Here is a 16,887-nt window from a genome sequence, read left to right on the forward strand (position 1 = left end):
ATCATTGGCATAATACCTGTAACGCTATAGGAAAGAGTAGACGAATATAGAAAGAACAGCAACATTATATTTCTTTGGTATAAATGAAAAACATTAGAGCAGTGAATTGAGACAGGTTTTTCTTTAATATTACATTTCTACAAGTCTCTATTAATTATTTGTGGTAAATATGTGCTTATAGTGATGTTGGTTTCAAGAATGACTGAAAGAGAAAAAAAATGAACACCTTGGACTTCATTTACAAAAATATATATGCATGAAAACTGTTGTCCAAAGCAGCCAATCGGCATTTTCCTTTGTTTTAAAATCTGTCCTAGAACAATGGAATGGAGAAACCGATTAGCTGGAAATACAGAAAGTTAGTGTTCTTTAATCTATGGGACAAAATGTATCAAAGAACCAGAATGAAGAAGTATGTTGCTCATAGCAAAAGGCGAGGCCAGAGTCTTCCTTACATATTCAACCAACACTGAAAAAATGAATCTTTTTGCATGTCATGGGAAACGAGGACTATAAGCAGGTATGCTGATAAAATTCGACCCATTTCAATGTTCCTTTGTATTCAGAAATTTTCATACTTCTTTGCTGCCTCGAACTTATAGATGATTTGATAGCCGTCATCCCAAGCATAGAGCATTTGGTCTCTTGGATTGTAATGCACTGAAGAGTGATTGCTGTATCGCTTTGGGAAGTACAGAGTAGGTGTTTCATGACCATCAATGACATCAGAGGTGTCAAAAATACAGTCAATATGGGATCTACCACCACTGGGACTATTGTACATGACGTATAAGGTTCCACATATGACGAAGGCTGCCTCTGCATTGTAGCTGCTGCAGGTTGTGTTCCACACGTGGGTCACTGCCATGTCAGCCTGGTCTATTTTTGTAAGGACAAGGTTGCCATCAGCTTCAGGTTCAGCGTGAATGGCCCAAAGACCCTGCTCATCTATGGCCAGATCAATTTTTGTATATGGTGAAAGCTGGTAGGGTGGACTAATCCCAGCACCCTCCAGACGCATGGACTGTGTAATGTTCTTCTGGATGTTGTATCTAACAATTTCATTTATTGTGCCATTCTTGTGAAAAAACACCTCATTCTTGTAGACTTGGAGGCCAGTTCCTTGCCAGGAGAATGGCAGTGTTATAGATTCTGCGCTTTGCAGAAAATTCAAGCTGGTAAATTCATCAATGTTGGCAAATTCTAGGAGCACATCCTTGCTGTAGTAAGTAAAGTAATAGATGTTTTCTGAACTGTCACCGGTGTTCTTCATCCAAGCACCAACAGGGCCTCCAGATTTCTTTACCGTTTTTAGAGACTTGATTTGTGCCAGCATTATTGAACAACCTCAAAACAAAAAAAAAAAAAGCAATAGGTTAAAGTAGTTTATCAGTAAATTCATTCTCAGTGTCAGGAGTTGGGAGCCTGGGACTAGCAGTTTTCTTTAGAATGCTAAAAAATCTAATACACTTATGTACCCTCCTAACACTTCCCAACAGATAACTCAACCCCTAAAAGGTGAAATAAATAAACACATATAAAAATAATAATATGGAAAAAAAAAACTCTTCTGTTACAATACTGACCTTGCATCCAGCACTGTCCCCCACAGTAAAACTTTCCACCACTAGATGTGGCCAGGAGGACCCAAGGAGGACCAGCATCATTCATCTCACTACCAAGTGTACAATGTAACCTGGACTCAAAGTACTACTGCACTGAACATGGTAGAAGAGGACGTACTTGTGACATCACTGGGCTGGCCAAAAAGACCCCTAATAAAAAAAGATGGGGGAAAGGGGCACAGGACCTCTTAAGCTGACCATAGACAGTATTTTTTTTATTCAGCCAATGGACTGAGCTATTCTTGGAAAATGAAAGTAAAAGAAAAAGCTATTGTGGCAAATGCTAACGATTAATTACTTCACAGTAGACATGGGCACGACGGAAAAAAATGTTTAGTTAGTTGTTTGTTAAGTTAATCATTTTGTTTCGTCATATTGGTTATGTTAGAATGATTCCTTTCTTGGAATTCATTTAGAATATTCGGATTCAGTTAGTATTATCATCATATTCTAATCGACTCGAATTTCGGAAGATGGCTATATTAGTTCTATTCTATGCTATTTTATTCTATTCTATTTTTTTCTATTCTATTCTTATCATCTTCTCCCATCCCCATTACAAAATAAACAAAACAAACCAAAGATGCCGGAATGGTCATTGTCTCAGCTCTCACACTTGGGTTTTCAACTTCAATGTGTTGGAAGTGTTACCGGTAACAATGCCAGACCCACATCAGGCCCAATGCCTGGAAATATTGCTACATATAGATGGCAGTGTCCTAGTGTTATAGGACACTGCCTTGCTGGCCAAGCATGTCTCCAGACCTAAACCCTATTGAATATCTGTGGGGCATCCTCAAACAGAAGGTGGAAGAGCACAAGGTCTCTAACATCCTCCATCTACGTGATGTCATCAATGATGAGTGGAAGAGGACTCCAGTGGCAACCTGTGAAGCTCTGGTGAACTCCATGCTCAAGAGGGTTAAGGCAGTGCTGGAAAATAATGGTGGCCACACAAAATATTGACACTTTGGGCCAAATTTGGACATTTTCACTTAGGGGTGTACTCACTTTTGTTGCCAGCGGTTTAGACATTAATGGCTGTGTGTTGAGTTATTTTGAGGGGACAGCAAATTTACACTGTTATACAAGCTGTACACTAACTACTTTACATTGTAACAAAGTGTCATTTCTTCAGTGTTGTCACATGAAAAGATATAATAAAATATTTACAAAAATGTGAGGGGTGTACTCACTTTTGTGAGATACTGTATGTGTAGTTACTAGGCAGCGGTACATCACTGGGTGGGGGTGCAGTGGTCACCATTACTACCTACTTAATTAAAAATTACTTTCCCCAAGATAGAAAAAGGTGCTAGCACATTACTGTTAAAAAAGAGACATTTTTTTATCAGCTAGCATGCTAGTGACGAGAGGTTCTTTTTTCGTGTACCCAAAATTAGACTCTGAAGGTAAGGTTACAACCTAATTAAACACATGAAGTAATTTGTGGGTGTTGGAATTTAAAGATGAAGTGAGAGACCCTAGATTAGTGTCCTCCTGATAGATTATCTGTCAAAACATGTGCTACATTGCGGCATGCACAGTTCTACTGTAACCACTTATCATCCAAGGACAAACCTGTACATCCTTGGATTTCAGTGGTTATAGTGGGATGGTGGGTGCACCTACAGGCATCATCCCAGTATCATTGTTTGCAGCCAGCGATCCCCTTTCAGGCAGATGTGATCCGGATGGCTAATTAGCCACTTGATTACTTCTGGCGAAAGTGGGCCCCACCTCCCTCATGCCGCTGCCACTGCCGCCTCCTCTCCCGGGCACTCCGGTTTCTGACGTTCCCCTCTCTCTCTGTAATCCTGGAAACCAAGAGCGTCGAGTATTCATCACTTCTGGTTCCCCCTTTGTTTTTTTTTTCCCCCTTTTGTTTACCTGGCCACCAGAGAACCAGCCGATTGGACCGATCTCCGTCTGATCGGCTGCATGGGGGACCAGAGGAGAGATTTGGGGTCTAATAGACCCCAAATCTCTCCATAAAGAGGACCTGTCACAGCCCATGCTATCATAAGGGATGTTGTTCATCCCTTGTGATAGCAATAAAGTTTGTACAAAAGAATATAAAATAATTAAGTAAAAGGAAATAAAAAATTAAAGCGCCCCCCTCCCACCATGCTTACGTGCTAATGCAAACTCATACGTTACTCCCGCACGCATATGTAAATGGTGATCGCGCCACACATGTGAGGTATTGTCTAGAACAGGGATTCCCAAACTACGGCCCTGCAGCTTTTGAAGAACTACACATCCCATGAGGCATTGTAAAACTCTGACATTCACATGACTAGGCATGATGGGAATTGTAGTTCCTGAACAACTGCAGTGCCGTCGTTTAGGAATCCCTGGTCTAGAACATCAGAGTGAGAGCAATAATTCTAGCACCAGAACTCCTGTGCAACTCTAAACTGGTAACCTGTAAAGGTGTTTAAAGGGTCGCCAAGGGAGAATTTAAAGCACCGTAGTTTGCCACAATTCCACGGGCAGACGCAATTTTAAAGCGTGACATGTTAGGTATCCATTTACTCGGTGTAACATCATTTTTCACATTATATAAAAAAATTGGGCTAACTTTACTGTTTTGCGTTTGAAAAACCACTGCACAAATATTGTGAGACATAGAAAAATTGCAACACACACCATTTTATTCTATAGGGTCTCTGCTAAAAAAAAAATAAAAAATAAAGTTTGGGGGTTCTAAGTAGTTTTCTAGCAAAAAAAAGTAGATTTTTACATGTAGGAGCGAAGTGTCAGAATAGCCTTGGGAAAGAGGTGGTATACGCTTTATGGTCTAGTCACATGGACTGAAAGAAAGTCCTAATCATGACAGAGGTTTGACTAGAAATACACTACAGGCAGTCCCTGGGTTACAAACAAGATAGGTTCTGTAGGTTTGTTCTTAAGTTGAATTTGTACGTTTTGGATAGCATAGGGAAGGGTTAACTTGCCATGCAGCGATGTGGGATTGCTGCAGTGAGCAGCAAGATGGCTGCCCGGCGAGTTTCGGGACCATCGTGACATCATGCTGCCTCCGTTCTTAAATGGTAACTCCATTTTCGTGGGGAAAAAAATAGCAAATAAAGAAAAATTTCCCAGAAGTCTGCCTAAGATACAAGTCAGATTTTTGGCATCCCCTGCAACAAAAATGTCATTTTTGGTGAGATCCTCCCAATAGAAACACGTCTAAAGGGATGCAGGCCCAGCAGATTTCCCCATTAGAGCTCTGCAGCTGCACAGCTGACAGATAATTATGAAACCACTCCCATTTGACCCACTCAGCACAGAGGAACAAACAAGGATTTCTTCAGAATAACAAAAGGTAGGAATCTGCAACAAAGTTTGTTATAATCCCTGCAGTGTACAGAGATCACCCAGAGGGAAATGTTTTTTTCTCAACAAAAGTAGAGTTGCGCTTTAAGTCGAATGTAAGTCAGATGTTTGTAACTCAGGGACTGCCTGTATAAGTACAGCTGATCATTTTAAACAGCTGTATGTAAAAGAAAGACAATGCGGAAACCCCCAATCTGCTATCTTCCTATAACTAATTTTGAATTTGGTATTCAGTTTTTTAACTCCAATAAATAGCAGATTAACAATTAACCTCTACTCACTCGTGCTGAGTTTGAGCTGTAGTTTCTTCTTCTCTTCTGCCTGTTCTAGAAGTTGCTTCTCCATCAGTTGGTCATCAACTTCCAATTGGGTTTTTGAGGAGCTTGTACTCTCCAGGTAGTCAATATCCCACTCCGCTCTTTCCAGTCTTGCCCACAGATTTTCCATTTCACCCTTCACTTCCACTTTATATTTACTGAACTTCCCCAGACTTGACACCAACTTGTGTGACAGCTCTTGAAATTCATGGAGGTATTGCTGGATATCGTGTTCACACTTGACCAGTCTGTCCTGAAAGACAGTAAACAGTCATTCAGTTTTTTTTAACTTTAAGTATTTAACATTTTTTTTTATTAATTTGATTTGCAATATAAAAATATCATACATCCAACACGTAAAAAATGTGTTAAGTAGTTACGTAAGTCGAAAAAAAAAATCAATTAAGGTTTATCTTTTGCAAGTTAATTTGCAGTCCAGGATTTACCACCCTCATCCATGATTTGTTTATGCCCTTCCCCCCTCATGTTGACTGAGGGGAAGGGGCATGTTTTTCTAAGCCTTCTAGAGGACATGTGTCAAACACACGGCCCACAGGCCAATCCGGACCTCCAGGCCTCATCATGTGGCTCTTGGCTCTTGCACCTCTCCTACAGCTGCAGCACCCACCTTGTCTCTGCTCCCACCTTGTCTCAGCAGTCAGCAGCAAAGAGGAGGACAGAACTCCTCTGTCAGATTCTGTGCTTCTCTGTGCAACTGCAAAGAGGCTTGTCTCTTCCCCCCTTCTCCCGTATCAGCAGTTGGCAGCAGAGAGGAGGAAAGGACTCCTCCTACAGATTCCGCACCTCATTCTCTTTGCCTTCCCTGGTCTCAGCATTCAGCAGACTCTTGCAGCTGACTCCTGCCCTCCTCTGGTCCTCCTCCAGATCTTGCATTTTCTGCTTCCCAGCTCTGCCCCCAGTCTCTTCCTGGCAGCAGCACAAGATAAGTGGGCGAACTGCATTTTAAGGCCTCAAGAAATGAGATATGCCGTCAGTACATCAGGATCGATCGATTTTCATATATATATATATATATATATATATATATATATATATATACCATAGTTAGTGGGCTTTATACCTTCATACAGACTAAATAATATACACTGATTTGAGTTATTTATGCCAAAGAAATGTAGCAGAAAATGTTCTGACCAAAAAAAAGAGAGAAAAAAAAAAAAAAACCCTCCTGTCTCGTCCAAGGCTCCCACCGTCGCCTGCTGAGTCACCCAATGATGTCAGTAGATGACCCTGCCCCCTTGTGACATTATTGACTCAACATGCCCCATTATTGGCCCCCCTGCCCTAAAGCACCTCCACATTTTGAGGGCATGTGGCCCGGTATGGTTCGGGGGGGGGGGGGGGGGGTGCTCGCTCATCCACCCCCTTTCCTGACCTTCTGAGCTACTTGCTCAGATTTGGGTCTGTTATGGATTTTAGGGGGGATCCCACGCCATTTTTTAAAATATAATGGTGTGGGGTTCCCCTTAAAATCAATATCAGACCCAAAAGGCCTGTAACAGATAGGGTGGGGAACCCCATGCTTTTTCTTTTCAGAATTTTTAATTGCCAGCATTCTTTTGCTTACATTGCAGCTGTCAGTGGGGAAGCTGACAGCTGATGAATCATCAGTTGTTGAAGACACTGCGGCTGGTGGCCTCCTCCTTAACACCCAGCTAATCTACACACAGAATTTGAATCAGTCGATCATTTTCCATTCTGCACATCTACAAATCACAAACCCCCTGTACAACCAGCGATTTTAAGGCCAGTTTGCATTTCAAAGTGTCTGTCAGCAGGGAGAGTGCAGAGTGAGCAGGGAGAGGGCAGAGTGGGACAGAGAGCAGGGAGAGGGCAGAGTGGGACAGTGAGCAGGGAGAGGGCAGAGTGGGACAGAGAGCAGGGAGAGGGCAGAGTGGGACAGTGAGCAGGGAGAGGGCAGAGTGGGACAGAGAGCAGGGAGAGGGCAGAGTGGGACAGTGAGCAGGGAGAGGGCAGAGTGGGACAGTGAGCAGGGAGAGGGCAGAGTGGGACAGTGAGCAGGGAGAGGGCAGGGTGGGACAGTGAGCAGGGAGAGGGCAGGGTGGGACAGTGAGCAGGGAGAGGGCAGGGTGGGACAGTGAGCAGGGAAAGGGCAGAGTGGGACAATGAGCAGGGAGAGGGCAGGGTGGAACAGTGAGCAGGGAAAGGGCAGATTGGGACAGTGAGCAGGGAGAGGGTAGAGTGGGACAGTAAGCAGGGAAAGGGCAGAGTGGGACAGTGAGCAGGGAGAGGGCAGGGTGGAACAGTGAGCAGGGAGAGGGAAGAGTGAGACAGTGAGCAGGGAGAGGGCAGAGTGGGACAGTTAGCAGGGAGAGGGCAGGGTGGGACAATGAGCAGGGAGAGGGCAGAGTGGAACAGTGAGCAGGGAGAGGGCAGAGGGGAACAGTAAGCAGGGAGAGGGCAGAGTGGGACAGTGAGCAGGGAGAGGGCAGAGTGGGACAGTGAGCAGGGAGGGGCAGAGTGGGACAGTGAGCAGGGAGAGGGCAGAGTGGGACAGTGAGCAGGGAGAGGGCAGAGTGGGACAGTGAGCAGGGAGAGGGCAGAGTGGAACAGTGAGCAGGGAGAGGGCAGAGGGGAACAGTAAGCAGGGAGAGGGCAGAGTGGGACAGTGAGCAGGGAGAGGGCAGAGGGGAACAGTAAGCAGGGAGAGGGCAGAGTGGGACAGTGAGCAGGGAGAGGGCAGAGTGGGATAGTGAGCAGGGAGAGGGCAGAGTGGGATAGTGAGCAGGGAGAGGGCAGTTAGGTCTCTGTTCTTCGGGGCAGTCTCTGTTCAGTTGGTATTGTTTTAGCACAGGCATTCCTTACATCCGCTTACTTATACATTGGCAATAAAAACAGAAAGTGCTCATACTCAGAAAGGGTTGTAAACTGGAATGCATTCCTATAATTTCATCACTTTATACACAAACGATGCTCAGCATATCATATCTATGAAGAGATGTTTATATAAATGCCTCATTCTTTAGTTACTGGTTGAAAAGCAGTGTTATTTTTATACACAAGTGCCCCATTTATACATGCATATATGTGTTTGTTTTGCTACAGCTCTCCTAAAGCAGAAGAATTATGCTCAAAGGACGAGCTATAAAGCAGAATAGTGTGTGTGTGTGCTAAAAGCAGGACTAATGAATCTCCTGAGCTTACAGATACATTCAGAACTTCCTTTCTGTGAACTGGAAATGCAATCGCAACACATCATATTAAAAACAAAGCGGCTTCATTGTAAATGGAGCCTTCAAGTTAGGAAGACAATAAGTAATCTTTTGTCTTCCCGCATTTTAACCTCTTGGTTCCTTTTTAGACATCTGTGCCTAGATAAAGAAGATGTAAACCCTACCGTAATTGAAAAACGTTTATAGTGCATCCGGAAAGTATTCACAGCGCCTCACTTTTTCCACTTTTTGTTATGTAACAGCCTTATTCCAAAATAAATTAAATGCATTATTTTCCCTAAAATTCTACAAACAATACCCTATAATGACAACGTGAAAAAAGTTTATTTGAAATCTTTGCAAATGTCTTATAAATATGAAAAATTAAAAAAATCCCATGTCCATACGTATTCACAGCCTTTGCTCAATATTTTGTTGAAGCACCTCTGCCACCAATTTCAGCCTCAAGTCTTTTTGAGTATGAAGCTACAAGCTTGGCACACCTATTTATGAGTATTTTCTCCCATTCTTCTTTGCAGGACCTCTCAAGCTCCATCAGGTTGGTTGGGGAGCATTGGTGCACAGCCATTTTCACATCTCTCCAGAGATGTTCAATCGGGATAAAGTCTGGGCTCTGGCTGGGCCACTTAAGGACATTCACAGAGTTGTCCCGTAGCCACTTCTTTGCTATCTTGGCTGTGTGCTTAGGGCCATTGTCCTGTTGGAAGATGAACCTTAGCCCAGTCTGAGGTCAAGAGCGCTCTGGAGCAGGTTTTCATAAAGGATGTCTCTGTACATTGCTGCATTCATCTTTCCCTCAATCCTGACTTGTCTCCCAGTTCCTGTCATTGAAAAACTTCCTAAAAGCATGATGCTGCCACCACCATACTTCACTATAGGGATGGTATTGACTAGGAGATGAGCAGTGTCTGGTTTCCTCCAGACATGACGCTTGTCATTTAGGCCAAAGAGTTCAATTTTTGTTTCTCTTGGTCTGAGAGTCCTTCAGGTGCCTTTAGGCAAACTCCAGGCCAACTGTCATGTGCCTTCCAACAGTAGTGGCTTCCATCTGGCCACTCTACCATACAGGCCTGATTGGTGGAGTGCTGCAGAGATGGTTGTTCTTCTGGAAGGTTCTCCTCTCTCCACCGAGAAAGGTTGGAGCTCTGACAGAGTGACCATCAGGTTCTTGGTCAACTCCCTGACAAAGACCCTTCTCCCCCGATCAATCAGTTTGGCCGGCAGCCCACTCTAGGAAGAGTCCTGATGGTTTCAAACTTTCTTCCATTCTAGATCTGTGCCACGATACAATCCTATCTCGGAGTTCTACAGACAATTCCTTGGACTTTATGGCTTAGTCTGTGCTCTGACATGCACTGTTAACTCTGGGACCTTATATAGACAGGTGTGTGCCTTTCCAAATCATGTCCAATCAACTGAATTTACCACAGATGGACTCCAATTAAGTTGTAGAAACATCTCAAGGATGATCAGTGGAAACAGGATGCACCTGAGCTCAATTTTGAGTGTCATGGCAAAGGATGTGAATACTTAATTTATTTTTTTGTTTTTTATTTTTAACTAATTTGCAAAGATTTTAAACAAACTTTTTTCACATTGTAAATATGGGGTATTGTTTGTAGAATTTTGAGGAAAATAATGAATTTAATCCATTTTGGAATAAGGCTGTAACATAACAAAATGTGGAAAAAGTGAAGAGCTGTGAATACTTTCTAGATGCACTGTAGTTGGCCCTGTGTATCATAAACAATTGCCATTTTTTTCATACGATAATATTTTAACATTTTTTTTTCTTTTATTGCATTTTAGTGCCATCAATTTCCATCAACTACTTCCTGTCTACATGCATATGCCCAATAGTGGCTGCATGCCATTGCTCATGTTGAGGTTCCTGATGGTGACAGCGAAAGAGCATGTCTGAGAATTGAGTGTGGCCATAGTCACTTAAAGTTTGGACCAGGAGTACATGTGATAGTGACAGTGCAGGAGAGCACTTGGGAGATATGGACAGTGTTGTCAGCCTTTACCAGGAGGTGCCTGAACAAGTATATTCATGGCAGGATCAACATGTTTTAAAGCAGAGTTCCGGCCACAAAAATGTATTTTCAATAAAAATACCCCCGGGACAGTCAGGGCTAGTACATTCCACAATGATAAAGAAAAATATACTCACTTTTCTTCCACTTCCTCCCTCTGCAGCCGCGGCCCGCGCCATCACTTCCTCTTTGCAATCATTCCTGGGAGCTGAACGTCATCGCTCCCAGGAATCATGCGCCTGCTCGTCACTTCTGGTGCGGGCGCGTCATCCCTCCACAGCTTCTGGGCATGCCCAGAAGCTGTTTAGCAGGGAATGTGGTGCCGCACCGGAAGTGACGAGCGGGGCCGGTGCAGGCGCATTGATTCCTGGGAGCGATTACGTTCAGCTCCCTGGAATGAATGCAAAGAGGAAGAGACGGTGCGGGCCGCGGCCGCAGAGGGAGGAAGTGGAAGAAAGGTGAGTATATTTTTCTTCAATAATAAGGTAAGTAAACAAAAAAAAAAATTGTAACTATCCATTTGTTTTTCAGGTGACCAAAAGCAAGCGGATGGCCCAAAATCCATTTTGTGGCCGGAACTCCGCTTTAATTTAATAAAAATCTGCAGACTTGAAAAATACTTAAAGCTACAAAAACATGTTAAAGATAAACTTTTATTTGTTTGCAGGACTGCCACAATGTTAGGAAATGGAAAGTAGGACACATTTTGCCACAAAGCCTTTCTCATCCAGGGTTCCTCCAGTGGTTCCTTTAGCCAGCAGAAATTTCTGCTTCTGGGATAAGTAACCACTGACCCCAATGATCTTTTTAGCTATCTGTATGAGGGGGATTCTTCCAGATGACCACAAAAGTATGAAGCATTCTTCCCAGTGGCCATCACACTAATCTACTATGAGCTGTAGATATAGTATTTGTTAGCAGGGGTTCTCTGAATCCATAAAGTTATTTCAAGGGTTCCTCCATGTTAAAAAATAATCGAGAAAGGTTGATGTAAGTAAAAGAATACACCTCTACTACATCCATAAATAAGTAAACCAAAAATTATTAAAAATGTTCATTTAAATCCATTAATGCTTGCAAGAAAAGTTTATTTTTTGGTAGTTAATTAGAACAGTTCAGATTTGGTTACCAAAGAGGCAAAGAGGCACTGTCTGGTTTAAATATGCAGGTGGATCACATGGCTGGTTTGTTTATATTGCCAAAATCCAATACCTGCAGTCATACCTCCAACCTTTCTGAAATGATAAAGAGGGAAACCATTCAGCACACAGCTTGTAGGCAAAGACATTGCCATGCCCTGCCATGGCCTACAAAGGTCTAATATGATTGGCTAAACCACACCAGTGCTTTTTTTACCTCAAAATTTTCATTATATTGGCTTGATTTTTTTAAATAATAAATGCAGTAATATAGAGGTTGGTTAAATAAAAATTTAAGTGCAGCATAATACTTTTGGTAGCAAAATAATACATTTAGTATAGAGATGTACACATCAGACCAAGAGAGGGACTGAGAAATTTAGACAGATCCTCCAAATGACAGCTAGTTAGTTGGGAGCTCTGCCTACGGTCACTAAATGTGCGCAGTCGTACTCCCACATAAATGTGCGCAGTCGTACTCCCACATAAATGTGTGCAGTCGTACTCCCACATAAATGTGTGCAGTCGTACTCCCACATAAATGTGCACAGTCGTACTCCCACATAAATGTGTGCAGTCGTACTCCCACATAAATGCGCGCAGTCGTACTCCCACATAAATGTGTGCAGTCGTACTCCCACATAAATGCGCGCAGTCGTACTCCCACATAAATGTGCGCAGTCGTACTCCCACATAAATGCGCGCAGTCGTACTCCCACACGCAGCTTCTGTTCTCATTGGGGATTGCACAAAGCTTGCTACTGTTAGGGCTGTGAAAGGGGAGAGGAGTGGTGGGGATTTTTGGGCTGTTGACCAGAGAAAGTTACTGACACTGTTGGAAGTGTCGGAGGTGGAAGACTATAGCTATATTAAATGCTTAGCTTGCTATACAGTATGTGCAAATGTCACCATAATCACTAATAGTGGTAATTTTTCCCAGAAACACCTCCATTCTTGGTCAAATTAAGGTCAGCAAAATTCACCCTGCTTAGACCTTCATCAACTGCGTAGAACTCAGAACGATGTTATTCTGAGATAGAGTCTGCTTTGCATTGAAAAAGTTGACCTGCTCGGAGCACATCAGCAGTTGCTATGGAATGTTTCTATGGAAAGAAATGCTAACTGGCAAGGATCCAAGCCAGGAACCCCTTGTCAGTCCTTCGTGGGTGATGAGTGGATGGTCTTTCCACTTCCTTGCAGAACATTGAAAATCCTTTTAAATCCAGTTACAACTTGCAAAAAAAAAAGGAAGACGTGTTGTCAGATTGAATAATGCATTACATACCTCCAGACCCAAAATCCGTTTCTCGATGTATCGAATAATGGTTTCATCTTGAACTTCGCACTGAATGTTCCTCTGAGTTATGGCCAGGAACACGGATAGAATTTGCAAACAATAAAGCTCCATGTTCTAAAGTCCTTCAGACAAGGCTGCCTTGGTGCTCTAAAGTCCAGATTTATTTCATGTGGTGTCCTTACATACGAATGCTGATTAGAGGAGGGGGGGGAGTGAAGATTTGGAAAAGCTTCTTGCAGCCTCTCTCTCTCAGGACGAACAATGCTTAATATAAATTCTTTCTTCTAGGGTTTTTGCCAAATGTTGTAATAGAATCCATATGCTCACTACGTGAGGCAATTATTCACATCTGCAACTTACAGGGTCTTTAACTTACTGTTTTCCTGGCAGTGAATGTATAACTATACAAGAGGAGGTATATTACACAGTGAGCAAAAAAGGTTTCAGCAGAATGTGTTCGGAAGAGTCCTGGATAACCATGTGACGTGTAACTACAAGGGCCAACATTTGTTTTTCCTGTTTAAACCTGGCCAGACATTGGCAGGACAAGCCACTCCACACTTTTTCCTCTTTACTCAATTTGCAGCCACTTTAGTTATGAACATAAAAATACAAAGCTGAGACTGTTTAGAAGTTTTGGATAAAGTACGGAATTGGTAAAACACTTCACAATTTTTTTTTTGCTGTTTGTGCTAGTGATTATTTATACCACACAGCATGTTTTATGTGTACAGTTTGTACTGCCATGCACTGGAGTGCATTGTAAAAAAAGCAGCATTTGTTTTTCTGGCATTGATGTGAACTGAAGCCATAGGGAAAATTGCCTTGTTTTTGCATCTGGACTACTTTGGGCTATGCTGCTGTTGTGATTGAGCCATGAGTATTATGGGGAGATTTTCCTTCACTTCCTGTTCTGCCTTCAGCTGGGAAATTAAGCCAGTGGATGGAGACGGAGTAAATTTACTGTTTTGCAGAAGCATAAAGACTGTTCAGCTTTAATAAAAGCTCCCATCATCCTTCAGGCTAAGAAAAGGAAACCGGTGCATCCTGGGAGCTCAGACTCCATTTAAAAAACTGAGGGAGAGAGGCAACCAGCCATCATCCCTGAAGCACATTTTGTGAACTAAACTTAAATCCCCTAGACCAGGGATCTTCAAACTACGGCCCTCCAGCTGTTGCAAAACTACAAGTTCCATGAGGCATTGTAAAACTCTAAAATTCACAGACATGGCTAGGCATGATGGAAATTGTAGTTCCTGAACAACTGGAGGGCCATGGTTTGAAGACCCCTGCCGTAGAGGCAGCATCGCTGATGAACATGGGCTTATTGCCATCTGCAGCCTAATTTGTTCACGGTGCTTCTGTATGTTTTCATTTGTTTTTCCCAACAATTTCACCCACCCTGTTTTTGTCAATAAAAATTCAAGAATTTTATTCAGCCTGGCTTTTTAAGGAATAGAAGGATTTAGCATGTCAATCTACATGCAGGGAAATGTGCAGCGAGGACAGAAAACTTCCTGTCTTAAAACACAACAGGAAGTGAGAAGAGATCCCTCCTTCTGTTAGGCAGTTGACACCAGAATAAGTATTCTCATTGGATGATCTCTCCTACATTCTTAAAAGAGAAGTATTTTTTTTTTTTTTAGAATAATACTTACCTAGGTCCGATGCTGTATCTGTCCCCTGCCGGATCTAGGAGAACCGAGTGATCAAACACCACTGATCACTCAGCTCTCAGGGCTCCCTGAACAGAGAGCTGGTGACTGTCAGTCACCGCTGTCTGCTCTGTCTACCCCCCTCACTCACTGGAGCACTGGGCTTTGGAGGGGGCGGGAGCGGCCCGCTCAGACTCTCATTGACTCACTGGGACCAGGCATGTGGGCACTTCCCGACTTCATTTTCGACATCGTGCCCGACCCTGGACTGGCTCTGGTATGGCACCTGACTGCTGTCTGCTGAGAATGGGTCACTAGAGTGCAGAATGAACTGCACTCCTGTAATCCACAGGGGAAGTACAGCCAAACGTGATTTGGCTGTACTTTTCCTTTAATTAACTGACAACTCAAAAGTTCAGATTTTCCTTCACTTTCAGTTCCAGTGGCAATGGTGACCAGGAAAAATTGAGAAGTCGAATCCCTCCAGTGGGGATACAGACAATAAAAAAAAAACCTGGGGTTCTAACCTTTCTTCTCTTTGCAAAATGGGAAAATGATTTTAGATATTCTTTAGTGTACAAATCCGAACAATAGGAACATTTAGCTTGGGTGCTAAATGCCCATATAACATACCTCCTTACCTTCTGAGATGGGAAAGAAGGGCACCTTTTAGTACAGAATATTAGGCATAGGCCATTCCCTACCACACCCACAAAAATAGTTTTTATCAATCTTATTTTAAATTTTTTTAATATTCTACTTTTTTTTTGATGCTGTCATGTTAATGAGGTTATGGGGTCAAATGTTTTTTCCTTTAAAGCATGGGTGTCCAACCTTTTGGCTTCTCTGGGCCACAGTGAGTGTAGAGAAATTTTCTCGGGCCGCATATAATATATATACTATAGTTAAGGTATATAAGTAATAAAATGCAGCCGCGCCCTTCCCGTTCCCCTAATTTAACATAACTAGAGGATGATCAAATGAAATGGAATCAGTATACAGAGGTTTACTTCTTCTGAGAGATAATAAAGGAACACTCTAACCACCATTACCACTTCAGTGATTTGGAGTGGTCATGGTGGTAGGAGTCAAAAATACTGCACATGCTCGCCTGCCACCCCCCCCCCCCCTCCGAGGCAGCCTCTGCCTACAGTTGAAAGCTGCTGTGGCCATGCCCCCGACCCGATTTCCTTCCTCCCCAGCAAAAAAAAAAATTGTCAGGGGGCAGTGGGCCGCATTGCCTTGCGGTTCTGGGCCGCAGGTTGGACATGCCTGCTTTAAAGCGCGAGCAACAGGAGCTGTTTGCTTTTACACTGTCATTTTCTAAGTGATACTTGGTAGGAGGCCATCTGGGAAGGGTAGTTAAGGCAATGTGTAAGTCTAATGATTGATTCAGTTGTGTGTGTAGATTTCAGTTTGAGTTATTGAGCTCTAGAAACAGCAGAATTTTCCTTTAGCTACCTAGCTGGGTAAAGATTTGACAATGGATCTAGAGACCCTCCTCCTGCGCAGATATGTGAATATAATATTTGTGTATGCAGTATTTCATGTGTATCTGATAAAAAGCAAACTTTTTAAATTCTAAACATAATACAGAAAGAAAATATGTTTAAAACACAATACATTCCCTTTAACGGCAGCTAAGTCAACTTTGCCTGTCTTTTGTTACCTTGCCTAGAGGGTTGGTATATGCCAATGTACTATACAACTACAACAAATACTGTATATATTATATATGATAGTCTATTCTCTGGGGAATCCACAATCTGTCCAAAAGTTATTTTTAAGATTGTTCTCTATTAGTATGATTGTACCTTCTGTACCATTTTTAATTTAGACCAATACATTGTTCACATTTTATATATCTACGTGCCTATAAAGTCCAATATATTTTCTTTTGAGTTTCATAGTGTAGAGGGTAAAATAATCAAACAGAAAAATAACCATAAAAGTCTCTTTACAAATGTAGATTAGTAGGGATTTTTATTTCCCCAGAAACGCATCGAGCTTGAAGAATAACGTATAAAGAGTGCTTGGGCAAAATCATTAATATGATGTATTATGCTCAGACATACATTCATATACGTCCCAGAACAATACAGACACTTTAAATAGAGATTTAAGACTTCACTTTATTTGTGCTCTTTCATGCAAAAAAACAAACTTTCAGTTTATTATTCCATCTGGTTAACTTGTCAAGATGATAATAACCCTCACTGATAACATCCTCAATGAAAATGGCTGCTTTTCTGCTCTATTTA

At 42.4% G+C, this 16,887-nt stretch overlaps 1 protein-coding gene across 1 annotated transcript; it reads right to left on the minus strand.

The window, feature by feature from the left end:
- Positions 1-537: 537 nt before the first annotated feature.
- OLFML1 (olfactomedin like 1) lies at positions 538-13,391 on the minus strand. Its single transcript, XM_082270390.1, has 3 exons — positions 12,960-13,391; positions 5,249-5,537; positions 538-1,347 (listed from the first exon to the last, which is right to left on the minus strand). The coding sequence occupies exons 1-3, from the start codon at positions 13,080-13,082 to the stop codon at positions 563-565; spliced, it is 1,197 nt and encodes a 398-aa protein (XP_082126516.1). The 5' UTR covers positions 13,083-13,391; the 3' UTR covers positions 538-562.
- Between the last annotated feature and the right edge of the window lie 3,496 nt (positions 13,392-16,887).

Source organism: Pelophylax lessonae (assembly GCF_965119305.1).
Source record: "Pelophylax lessonae genome assembly, chromosome: 10".
In the NCBI taxonomy this organism is placed as follows: domain Eukaryota; kingdom Metazoa; phylum Chordata; class Amphibia; order Anura; family Ranidae; genus Pelophylax; species Pelophylax lessonae.

Coding starts and splice junctions, on each gene's coding strand:
- OLFML1 (XM_082270390.1), bottom strand. CDS start 13,082: ATGGAGCTTTATTGTTTGCAAATTCTATCCGTGTTCCTGGCCATAACT. Junction 5,538..12,959: donor AACGGATTTTGGGTCTGGAG/GTATGTAATGCA, acceptor ACTGTCTTTCAG/GACAGACTGGTCAAGTGTGA. Junction 1,348..5,248: donor ACAGCTCAAACTCAGCACGA/GTGAGTAGAGGT, acceptor TTTTGTTTTGAG/GTTGTTCAATAATGCTGGCA.